We start from the raw sequence: 12,021 nt of genomic DNA, 5'->3' as shown, positions 1-12,021 counted from the left end.
TTTTTTTTAAACTCAAAAATTTGTCTCTTTGTTAACTATAATGTGTACAATGGCTGATTTATAAAAGTTGTCTTTTTATTTCTCTATTTAGTTAAAACAGGAACAGATGTATCAATAGGCATGGCTTGTGCATCAATGGCAGTCAGCATCAACATAGCAGAGTTTGACAGTGAACAAAGTCAACATAGCATGGCTTGATCTGATTTAATTTTTATTGTAATTTATTTTTGGCTTTATTCTTAGTTTGTAATTTGATTTGGTTTTAAAAACTCTAATTAGATAAAATTGTAAATTTATGATACATAATAAAAATATTTATTGTAATTATTTTTATTTTCTTTTTTAAATACATATTTTCTTTTTTATATTTGTTTTCAAAATGGACAAAATTAGGGTACTACAAATTGAACTTGAAGTCACCCAAATTCAACTATTGTTTAGTCCTAAAGCAATATAATAAACTTATTATAACATAAGAGAACATAAGAGATCAGAAGAGTTATAAACACTCGCTTGCTCCAGCAGTTATTTTTTTTATTAGGTAATAAATCAACGTGGATCCTACAATTTGGGAACGAATCTATCATAAAGTTGCTTCACTAGATAAAATATAATAACTAGTTTGGATTGAACCTATGTATAGAATATAGATGATATAGGTTGTTCACTCTATTAAAGAATTTAAGACATAAATTTGACGGGTGTCATGTCATAAATTTTTTTTAGTCTGAATCTAACATTTAATGAAAGTTGATTCGACATATTACTCTATTTAAAAATATATATAAAAATATATAATATTTTTAAATAAGTAATCATATATATTTTTAATAGATTAAATTAATAAGTTAATAAATTAATAAAAGTAAGTATTTTTTTAATAATTAATACGATATTTTAAATAATTTAATTTTTTTTATGATATCATATTTCAATACTATTTTACTATAATATATTTAATTATTTTCAAAAGTTAATATAGAATAATATGATTAAATTATTAAAAATTAGAACATTTATAATTTAAAATTCAAAACCTAATAATAATAAAATAATAATAAATTATTTATATTTACTTAAATAGACTGATTTGATAAATTAATAGATTTCTAAAAAAATTGGACAGCCCAAATGCGCATGCTACTCTTTAACGACATACAATCCACAAATCACTCTCATATATATGGAACAATATTGTTTGTTCCATCGTATATTCTTTGCGCCAAGATTTATGATTTATTTATTTAAGATTCTAAAAATAATTATGTCTGATATTTTAGTTATATTTATGTGTAAGCTTTTTTCAAGCATTTGTTTTAACAATCAATTTTTACGTTAAAAATAAAATACCGATTTTGATTAACTTTTTATGAAAAATATTCCTTATAGAAAAGAGAAAAATATAAAACATTTTTGAACTTTAAGTGCTTATAATATTTTACCATATTAAATATCACTTTCTTTATAATTAGTAATAATAACAATCACACCCTTATATTATTGGATGAATGAAGTATAATATTTCCCACTCATAATGTTTGTTCCCATCATTCTAGACATTAAGGAACAATTAAAGCAACAATAAAATTAAATAAAACATAAATAGAGACTCGTCAATTAGATTATTGATCATTTAAAAAAAAAAATTAAAAGCGAAACTCACATATATTAAATAAATAAATAAACTATTTTGAATCTCACATATATTAAATAAATAAATAAACTATTTTAAATCTGCATTTGTGTCTCACTATCTTATATATCTCTACTGTTATTATTGAACTTTAATTACGTGACTCAGTTGAGTTATCTTTAACCAACCTTGTTTAATGATTTTTAATTTATGCATTTAATTAAAGTTGACTGCAAGCTAAAGGGTTATGGTAATAAGTGTTTTAACTAGAGCACTTAACACTCTTAAAGTATTTGTTAAATAAATTCAATTAACATTTTTAATTTTTTACAATAAAAACATTAAATGCACAACTTCCAAATTTTTATTTTCACACTAATAATAGAATAATTGAGCTATTTCCCAAAAAAAATTACAAAGAAAGAAAGAAAACGAACTATGGTTTGTTCTAAGCGTTGTCATCATTCAGCTTCGCAACATAAAGCATGCTGCCATTTGTATTAAGCAATAAATGTAACCGTAATATTGAATTTTGTTTGTGTGAACTATTTGAATTTTTTTATTGTTTAGTTGTTGAAAACTCATTACCACGTAGTTAAGATGCGAAAATGAAAAGAGTACTAGAAGGAAATAGAAATAGAAAAGAGTAGTTGAATGAAATAGAAAATAATTATTTACTGGTAAATTATAAAATTTAAATATTATTATAATTAAAAATTAAATGATATAATATAATTCAATTCAATTCAATTTTATTTTTATAAATTATATATATTAAAATGAAATTATTATCAAATTAAGTCAATAAAATATAAAATACAAATAATATTTAAAAATTAAATTATTATATATCCCCGTTAATGATTAGAGAAACATATTATCTATGTTTATCATTGTTATTGTAATGTTGAAAAATATTTGTAAAAATAATTAAACATTTAAACATTAAAGATAATAAATTTACATAAATTTTGTGAGAAATTTTCAATAAATCATATTTTCCGTCTCAGAAAGTATCGTTGTCATTTTGGTTCTTGATTCAATCACTACAAAAAAATTGACCTATCGTGACACACAAAATGTTTTACTAAAAGTTAAAAACTGTAGGTAAAAGTCAATAATACTTTGAGTGACACTCAAATCTAGTGTCAACTTTAAGGGGCGTCCTGCTACACTTTAAAGACTGTCACTACATGTTCTGAAGATCGTCACTATATGTTTTTGATTTCTACCTACAATAATGACTGTCACTAAAACCTATATAAATATAAATAAAGAATTAGTCTATTCCTACGGTATGTCGGTCACTAAAACTTATTATTATTTATTAAATTAAATATATTTTATCTCCCTACTAATTGTAATTCTAAACTATTATTACTAGTAAATCAAATTTAAATTTCTAATTTATTTTTATTAATTAATGTCATTGAAACATACAATAACATATAATTTAATTTTACTAATTCTATTAAAACATACAATAAATAGTTATTTTGCTCTAAAAGATTCAATAAATTTTCAAAAGAAACTAGAATGAGTTTCTTAACATTTATTGTGATAAACTGCAAACTAATTTCATAGAGAACAATAATCATCTGAAATTTCCATATCACTACTGCATTTATAGTATCTTTTCCTTGAAACTCTATAATTTATCGTATCCTTGATAAACAAGTGTTCTTCCATTAATCCAGATGCAATTGACCTTGTTCTTTTGAAAATTTTAAACAATTCTCACGAGTGTTTACCATCATTTCTTAATAAGAAACATAAAATTAAATTGTCCTTACAAGAAGAAACTTATGTATCGAATCAAATATTGGAAAATCATTAAATTACAAATAAAGGACTTGTTTTGTTGTTGAGGAAAATAGAGGACATTCTTATATAATTGAGAGTACACTTCCTTATTTTATTGCTAAACTTCCTTCATGAATAACTAAATAATACTATAATAGAACTCATTATCAATTTAACTTACAAACAAACTAATTTAAAATTATACTATTCTGCAAAATAATTGATCAATGACATGCTTATTTGTAGCTGCATGGGAAGCATAGGTCATAGGGAAAAGAACAAGCATTCATATAAGAAACAACCTCTTCAAGTCAAAACATATTTCGAGAACACAAATAAAAAAGCATAAGTATCAAAAGTTACCTTGATCCATACTAATTTCATGCATGTGGCAAACAAGTAGGACCTAGAACTTAACAAAAGAATACGGTTTGTACCTGATGGTAGCACCTTCGTTGCCAATTATTCCGCCACAAGAACCATTAGGAACAATGAGTCTCACTTTTGTTTTTGGCTCAACGTCATTGTCAACCTCGCTATGAAGCTAATATTAAAAGGAAAATTAAGCTCAGAAGCAAGCAATGAGAGACATCTTTTATTTCAGTAACTAAATAAATCAATATCACAGGTCAGTGATTACCTCAGTGAGCAACTTCGAAAGAATGAGCTCTACAACTCTTAATATTTCATTGATTGCACCAGATACCATGATAATCCTGTCAGTAGGGTTAAGAATGAAAACGTTGACCACGGTGAAATAGCAGCACCGACATTGAGTAACCTAACTACATTACAAGTGCATAATACTAGAGAGAGAGAGAGAGAAAACAGATCAGATCGGAAGAGATAGATACCTTGAGAAGGTGATTTCGGAGGAGGTGAAGTAGCGCGCTGCTTCCTTGGTCCTTTCGGAGAAATAGAAAAACAGAAAAATAAAAGGTATAGAATCTTGCAAGCCATCAAAACCCATTAAGAGTAATCTCAACACCGGAGGATTAACAGTTAGATATAACAACTAATGAGCTCCCATCTTAATAATCATGCATTTCTCATATACAGAGAGAGAGAGAAAACAGATCAGATTGGAAGAGATAGATACCTTGAGAAGGTGATTTCAGAGGAAGTGAAGTAGCGCGCTGCTTCCTTGGTCCTTCCGGAGAAATAGAAAAACAGAAAAATAAAAGGTATAGAATCTTGCAAGCCATCAAAACCCATTAAGAGTAATCTCAACACCGGAGGATTAACAGTTAGATATAACAACTAATGAGCTCCCATCTTAATAATCATGCATTTCTCATATACCTGAAATCAATGGAGGAATGAAAGAAAAAAACCACTCAAGTTCCAACAAAGAAAGTATTATTACCCAAAAAGCAATTAGCAAAACAATGATTTATCAGTTGTTAGAATAATTACAATTAGAAAAATCATGCATTTCTCATATAACTGAACTAAATTTTAAACAAAATGGTAGATAACTCCAATTAAAAAAATCAAACAAAATGAAAAACATTTCTTCAACCTTTAACCAATAATAATGGAGACTGAATAAACATAATTGTCATTGTGATAAACTCATTTTCGCTAAGTTCTTTAAACTCTAAATGGTGAGGGTTTATCTGTTCCTTGAAAGAGAAATGCTTCCACCATTGAAGAAATGAGAAAACTAAAATATTGATTAAACATGCATCAATCCAAAGACAGAGTACACCACAGTGGAGATAGGTATGGTCAAAAGATGAAATTAAAGAATTTTCTTTTCCATCACAGGCAAATAGTGTACTACATCACCACTAAACTGAGTGAAGTAATCCAGGAGAGACAGACTTGCAACCAACCCAATTTGGTTGGTATGATCAATAAGATTATTGTGGTTAAAATTGGTATTTTATAATCCACCAGGGTCAATTCAAATTTCAAATTGAGTTGACTAAGCACTTTCAATCTTAGTGTTGGTGTGCTTAGGACATTGGTATCATAAATTGGGAGGATAAACTCAAGCTATTTTCTGGTCCTTACAAACCCAGATTTGTTGGTCATTCACATCTATACCAAGAAATGTAAATCTAGAAGAGATGTGTTTGATCGTTTAGCTTAGTTGCCTCACATCTAAAATGATGAAAGCACCTCAATACATAAGTCTGGTTCTAATATGAATTTGGGTTGGTTTTATTTTTACTAAAAACCTAACCATGAACACCTCTAATGGGGCCCATACTTTCCAATGAAAATACCGAGCAGTCATGTAGACTACTAAACTGCTTAATGACTACGGCAGATCATACCTGTAAATAATTTCATTGAGACAATATCTAACAGCTTTGGTTCAAAGCTCAATCTTGAGGTTTCATGGCAGGGAAGAGCAGGACCTCCTGTAACCAAAAGGACATACGGTTATAACATATTTTCAGCATAAAGTGATCATGCAAATAGATACAGAGAGAAAAGAAAAAGAACCTTAATATTTTGTGAATCAGTCAATAACATGGTCAACCGATCAATACCCAAACCCCAACCACCAGTTGGTGGCAAACCATACTCCAAAGCTGTACAAAATGTTTCATCCAAGGCCATTGCTTCATCATCACCTGATTGCCGATCCTGAGATGCAAAACAAATAAAAACTATTATTTTAAGAGAAAAAATGGCCACCCATATTTGAGCATATTCCAGTATCCTATCTTATCACCTTGAGTTGATTAGCAAATCTATCCCGTTGTACTACAGGGTCATTCAATTCAGTATAAGCATTGCAAAGCTCAAAAGCAACAAAAACAGTGATCATAATCAGAATCGTGAATCAATATTTTTTAAAAATCAACCACAAAAATGTCATGATGTTACCTCACGTTTGTTGACAAACAATTCAAAACGTTCAGTCAGGCCTGGTTTTGATCTGTGATACTTCGCCAAAGGACTCATAATCTCAGGATGGTTTATCCAAACCAAAATTAACTCCAAATCTTTCTCATCATAAAAACTTGTCTGAAAATTTCCATTTAACCTTAGTCCTTGTTTGATACATATTGAAAATGGTCAAAACAAACTGTCGCTTGTGGCCAAACTCAACAGAAAAAACACAAACACGCCGTAAGTGGAAGAGAATCACTGATTGAACTAACAGGACAAAGTGGAAGAGAATCACTGATTAAAACTCCAATCACAAATCTCAACCCTCCCATATTTTAGTTCCATCAAGCATCACTAATGAACCAAAAAGAGACTTAAGGGTTTGTTTGGATTGGGTTATTTGAACTTTATCTACTGAGATAAACACTTAAAAGACTGTTTGAGAGAGCTTATGAAAATAAGCTATATAGTTCAACTTTATTTTATCTTTTGTTACATAAATAGCATAAACATAAGCATTTATATGATATGCATTTAAACTATTAAGTACTTGGCTAAAATGTTTATCCAAAAAGGGACTTATAATCAAAATCATAAGTATAGAACTTGCAATCTTCCTAAATAAGCATCTAGTTCCAACAAAATCATAAAAAAACCAATACTAAACCATCCCTTCAAAAACAAATAACACATCCTCCAAATTAAACCCTAAATCCACAATTCAAAAAGTTTCTCATAAATTCCACAAATTAACAAACACACATACCTTATTATGCATCAAAATAGCACAACCAGGCTCCAACTGATCCTTATCAACAAAAGACAAAATTCCAACATAATACTCAGGTCCAACTAACGAAGAAACAATAGCATGATTCTCATCAATAAGTTCTTCAAGTTACCGACACTCATAGGCGAACCTCTTAAATCATCAACCTTAGATCTATCTTCTTCAGCCTTTTCCTCTTGAGGTTTTAGCCGCTCTTGATAAGCAACAAACTCTTCCTCCATTAACAGATAATCCTTCACTCGCTCTAGAAGGTTTCATTTCTTATTTGTTTCAATTACCCAAGAAGGATTAAACTACCAGAGTTAGGGATTTCAATGAGCTGTGCAAAAAATAAAAGAGAGAACAGTTAGGGTTTGCAAATCAATTAATAAACGTTCATTTACCAACAAATAATCATGAAAATAGAACAAATTAGAGAGAGCAAACTAGATAACGACAACGAACGAGAGTGAAACAGCGTGCGAAAGAGAGTGAAACAGCGTGCAAACGAGAGAGAACGAACAAGAGAGAGCGAATGAGAGAGAGAGAGAGAGAACGAGAGAACCTGTGAAGGAGACGTTGAAGTGGCGGCCATAGAGCTCTGAGCGGCGGCCGGAGAGCTCTGAGTGGCGGTCGGAGAGCTCTGATCGGCGGTCGGAGAGCTCTGAGCGGCGGCGGCAAAGTGGAAGAAGAAGGGTTTCCAGTGAAAGAGTGAGAATGATCCAGACTCGTTTAGTTTTTTTAATAAGAAAGTAATAATGATCCTTTTACTTTACTTGATTTGCACTAAAAATTAGATAAATGAGAATAAGTGACATTCTGTCTGTAGCTAAAAGTAATTATAGTAACAAATAAAGAAATATCACTATAAGTTTAGTGTCACAATAGATCTTTTTCTTGTAGTGAATTATATATAACTTCAAATTACTTATTGAATTATCAAAATAGTATTTTTATCAGACTTTACTTGTCTTTCAGTTAAATTTCATATTATTATAATTTTTACTTAAAAATTAGAGAGTTAAAAAAATAATATATATATATATATATATGTGTGTGTGTTATTCTTTAATTTAAATATATATTAGGCTTAATTGTAGTTTTAGTCCTCATATTTTAGCTGAATTGCGAAAGTAGTCCCCACATTTTGTTTCTCCCCAATTTTGGTCCTCCAAACAGAATTTTGGTCCAAAACTTGATGAAATTTAATTTTTTTGCATTTATTTAAGCCACACCATACCTCAAGATCTCATGTGCAACAATTGTACCTGAAATCTATTATCATAAATGGTGTAATACGACTTTAAAAAGTGAAACTTCATCAAGTTTTGGACCAAAATTCTGTTTGAGAGACCAAAACTGAAGAGAAACAAAATAAGATGACCACTTTCGAGATTCAACTAAAATAAGGGGACTAAAACTGTAATTAAACCTATATATTATTATTTAAAATTAAAATTTTCTTGACACCCATCTAACACAGTTCTAAATACGTCCCTCTCTCAAACCACTTATCATGGACTCCCTATTCACTAAAATACTTTTCTTTGGACTCCCTATTCACTCAAATACTGTTCTTGAATGTGTAGTATATCGATATATATGAGTTGGGACATTGAAAGTCTGAAACAATGTAACGGATAAATTTTAGGGTTGGATCTTTAATGCTAATATAGAATGATGCTCATATTTATGATTTTATGGTATGCTTTTGTCCGACTAGTAAAATAAAGTGTTGTTTTTTTGGAGGCTTAAATTGTAACAAAAACAAAATTATTCAATAATTAATAACAAAATAAATTAATAAGTGGGGGCAGGTCCCAATTAATTATATGTGTAATGTATGATTTTATATATTATTTTCTCAAACAAAAAGATCTGCTTGTCTTGTAGCCTTTCCAAAACTCGATCACACAATTTGGGCCTACATACAAACGTGGGAAAGTTAGATTTTATATCTCTTCAATTTCAATTGGACTTATATCTTCTAAAATATTAAAAATTTAAATTTGTCTCTTTAATTTTTATTAAATTAATGATAAAAAATTACTCCAAAATTTTACCCCTTCATCAATTTTTTTTTTCTTTTAAATATCTGGTACAAACTTTATAACTGGAAACTTCCTATTTAAAATTTTCGGTGGTTTTATTTGTTTACCAGAAATTTTTGATACATTATTTTATACTACCGAAAATTTTGTATCTTGAAATTTCCGATAGTTAATTTTAAACTTCTTTTGTTGATTTTTTCTTAATGATTTATTTTTTTGGATTTTGTAATCTTTTGGTTGTTCCATCTCTTCGTTCATCTTTCTCATTTTCTCAACAACAACTCTCCTATTAGATTGTGTAAGAGGTCGAACTCGAGAATGTTCAACGATCTTTTTCTATTGCTTAGTACTAACATATATTGTTGTACATGATTTAACATAGACTCAAACAACTTGAATTGAATCTATAATATATTTAATTAATTAACTTAATTTAATTGATTAAATTTTTAAAAATTATTTAATAATTCTAATTGATGCATTGGTCCGATTTTAGGGAGAAATGCAAAACCAAAACAAAATACAAACATGCGGTTTGGTATTATTTGTGTTTTTAATATTTTCTCACAAATTACGAACTCGAACTAAACAAGTGAATAACTTGTTATTATTTTCTATGTAACTGATTATGCAGTCCCTTAACTGAATTTCAGATAATACTTCAGTTATTTATTTTTCTTGATTTGGTCCATTATTTAATTTTAAGTAAATAATTTAATCTTTTGTGTTTTAAAATGTTAACAATGTTATCATTTTTTTACACAAATTCATCAAAATTTTCCAACAAAACTCATAAAAATAATTATTATCTTCAATATAATGCAAATTTCATCAAATTTATAACTCAAATCTTCAAATAAACTCATATTTTCATTCTTTATATTTTCAATTTGTTTTATTAAATCTAAATAAAGGACCAAATCGGAAAGAAAAAAAATAAAAGGATCAAAATGTTATCTGAAATTAAGTAAAGGGATCGCATGAGCAATTGTACCTATTTTTTTTAGTTCAATGTGTTTGTCATTTTAAAAAATTTAAAAACTTTTTTATAAAGGGAAAATTTGTTTTCACACATTATACTTTTTTATATTCAACATACTTTGATCAATAAAGATGTGACTAAAAGGTTTGTTGTATTTTCTCACGAAATCTTAAAAAAAACCAAACTTTTAGAGAATATTTTTGTTTAAATAATACACATAATAAATGTTTGTTAATGATCAACTAGTTAAAAAAATGAAATTTTTACGAAATGATTAATTAAAAGAGAACCGTGTATTTCACAAGTGGATTAACTCAAAGAGAAATGTGTCTTTTACCACTGGTATGTTAGTTAAAACATGATATTTCATGAATCAATTATAATTTAATGGTCAATTCTATAGTGCACAAGTGAAGTAAGTTTTGCACCATACATAAACTTATTTCTACCATTAGATTAATAAGTCTCACTATTGGATCAAATGAGATTTGACGAGACTTATAAATTGAATGATAGAAAAGAAACTTGTGCATGATGCAGTATTATTTTGTGCTAATTAGACAAAGACTAATTTACTATATTAACCATATACGAGATTGTTGCGGCCTAAAATTTCGAGTGTTTCTCAAATTCAATGGGTCAACACTAAAGTTTATTTAAAATAAGAAAAACATTGTAAAAATCATTAAAAATAAAATAAAAAATAATGGTCTTGGAAAACAAATAAAAAATAATGGTCGATTATGAAGTAACAATGTCGATTTACAAGAAAGTGAGGTTTGAATTGTAAATGCACCTTTTTAAAATTCCTGTTAAAAACTTAAGAAAATAACTCAAGATTGACCTTGGTTGTGAAAACAGAAAACGAAGAACGTTCTTGGTTTTAACCAGAAAACGGAGAACGTTCTTGGTTAGTTAAAATCAATAATTCAGTTTATGTAATTAACTTGATAATCAATCAAACTGAAAGTAAATAGATAAGAGAAGAAATACCACACAACGATATATCCTGGTTCACCCAACTCGGATTACGTCCAGTCCTCACAACCGTGAGATTTTCAACTAAGTGTTTAAAACGAAGAGCCTTCTTAATCTTACAACACCTAGAATAGATCAACCTTGATCTATTTCCACCTTAATTACTTTCCACCCAGAAAGCAATTACAACACCTATCTAACCTTGATAGGAAGCAATCTTAAACAAACTATAAAGAAACTCTTATAGTTTGAGTTTTTACAAATGATTGAATTTGACAGAATCTGATATTGCTCAACTCTTGTTTGAGAATAGATTCTTTACAGAGTATCTAATGACAATTTCGCAGCTGGTATGTGAATGTGCAGCAGTGGCTGTTTTGCGAATTGCAGAAAATGATGTTGCCTCTGTTTTGCAGAATTTCAAGCTTAAGTGTGATTGTATATTGTTGATTACTTAACACTTGAATTTCTTGCTGAGAACTGGGATAATGGCCTTCTATTTATAGGCTGTAGATGTACTTGAATGAATGTACAAGAGCTGTTGGAGAGACTTAGCTTTTTGACTGAAACATTATTTTAGAATAAAAATAATCCTTCTTTGAAATAGCTTTTTGACTTTTAATGGTTTAGCATTTAAAGCATCTATGTCCTTTCTTTGACGTTTCTTCTTTGATCTTGGATGGTACATTATCTGCCTTGAGTCTTGAGTGTAGCTAGAGAAGGTTGGAGAAGATTAGAAATGAATTGCAGACTGAAACAGAGAGGATGCAATGCTGCTGTTGATGTGCAGAAAAACGGAGAATGATTATCGTTCTTGGTTTTATCAGTTTGAACTTTCTTGAGCTTCAATAATCATTCTGGAGCTCCCGTTTTGATCAACCTGAATTTCCTGTGTAATTTCCTTGTTATATGTCAAGGTTGATTGAGCTTTCTTGACATTTGAATTTTTGGAGTT

General features: G+C 28.8%; 2 protein-coding genes and 1 long non-coding RNA gene across 6 annotated transcripts in view; 1 reads left to right on the top strand and 2 right to left on the bottom strand.

Annotated features, from left to right (window-relative positions):
* LOC113785841 (uncharacterized) overlaps positions 1–327 on the top strand; it is a 1,300-nt gene extending 973 nt beyond the window's left edge. The window contains exon 2 of the long non-coding RNA XR_003472018.2: positions 92–327. This is a non-coding gene — a long non-coding RNA (uncharacterized lncRNA). The remainder of the gene's footprint in view (positions 1–91) is intronic.
* A 2,806-nt stretch (positions 328–3,133) lies between these two features.
* Positions 3,134–4,488, bottom strand: LOC140919552 (protein BTR1-like). Its single transcript, XM_073365815.1, has 3 exons — positions 4,291–4,488; positions 4,077–4,152; positions 3,134–3,980 (listed from the first exon to the last, which is right to left on the bottom strand). Exons 1-3 carry the CDS (start codon positions 4,404–4,406, stop codon positions 3,843–3,845), a joined length of 330 nt encoding a protein of 109 aa, XP_073221916.1. The 5' UTR covers positions 4,407–4,488; the 3' UTR covers positions 3,134–3,842.
* Positions 4,489–4,518: 30 nt separating this feature from the next.
* LOC101492734 (lysine--tRNA ligase-like) lies at positions 4,519–7,844 on the bottom strand. 4 transcript variants are annotated; one of them, XM_027332443.2, is made up of 7 exons: positions 7,621–7,840; positions 7,053–7,395; positions 6,281–6,421; positions 6,126–6,194; positions 5,894–6,037; positions 5,722–5,808; positions 4,519–4,738 (listed from the first exon to the last, which is right to left on the bottom strand). In XM_027332443.2, exons 2-6 carry the CDS (start codon positions 7,062–7,064, stop codon positions 5,770–5,772), a joined length of 405 nt encoding a protein of 134 aa, XP_027188244.1. In that variant the 5' UTR covers positions 7,065–7,395; positions 7,621–7,840; the 3' UTR covers positions 4,519–4,738; positions 5,722–5,769. The 4 variants fall into 4 exon arrangements, with proteins under 4 accessions (XP_027188244.1, XP_073221915.1, XP_073221913.1 ...); XM_073365813.1 differs by having other exon boundaries at positions 4,549–4,586; positions 7,621–7,844; XM_073365814.1 differs by lacking the exon at positions 6,126–6,194 and having other exon boundaries at positions 7,621–7,841.
* Between the last annotated feature and the right edge of the window lie 4,177 nt (positions 7,845–12,021).

This window comes from Cicer arietinum, chromosome 3 (assembly GCF_000331145.2).
Source record: "Cicer arietinum cultivar CDC Frontier isolate Library 1 chromosome 3, Cicar.CDCFrontier_v2.0, whole genome shotgun sequence".
Taxonomy (NCBI): Eukaryota; Viridiplantae; Streptophyta; class Magnoliopsida; order Fabales; family Fabaceae; genus Cicer; species Cicer arietinum.
Note: the sequence above shows the minus strand (reverse complement) of the source record. Positions and strands in the feature narration are given on the sequence as shown.

Excerpts from the sequence above, each read along its gene's own strand:
- LOC140919552 (XM_073365815.1), bottom strand. The coding sequence starts at position 4,406 with ATGGGTTTTGATGGCTTGCAAGATTCTATACCTTTTATTTTTCTGTTT. Across the intron at positions 4,153-4,290 it reads TCCGAAATCACCTTCTCAAG|GATTATCATGGTATCTGGTG; the intron begins GTATCTATCTCT and ends CCCTACTGACAG. Across the intron at positions 3,981-4,076 it reads TTTCGAAGTTGCTCACTGAG|CTTCATAGCGAGGTTGACAA; the intron begins GTAATCACTGAC and ends TTTTAATATTAG.
- LOC101492734 (XM_073365813.1), bottom strand. Across the intron at positions 6,195-6,280 it reads TGTTTGTCAACAAACGTGAG|CTTTGCAATGCTTATACTGA; the intron begins GTAACATCATGA and ends GTTGCTTTTGAG. Across the intron at positions 5,809-5,893 it reads CTGATTCACAAAATATTAAG|GAGGTCCTGCTCTTCCCTGC; the intron begins GTTCTTTTTCTT and ends TTTTGGTTACAG.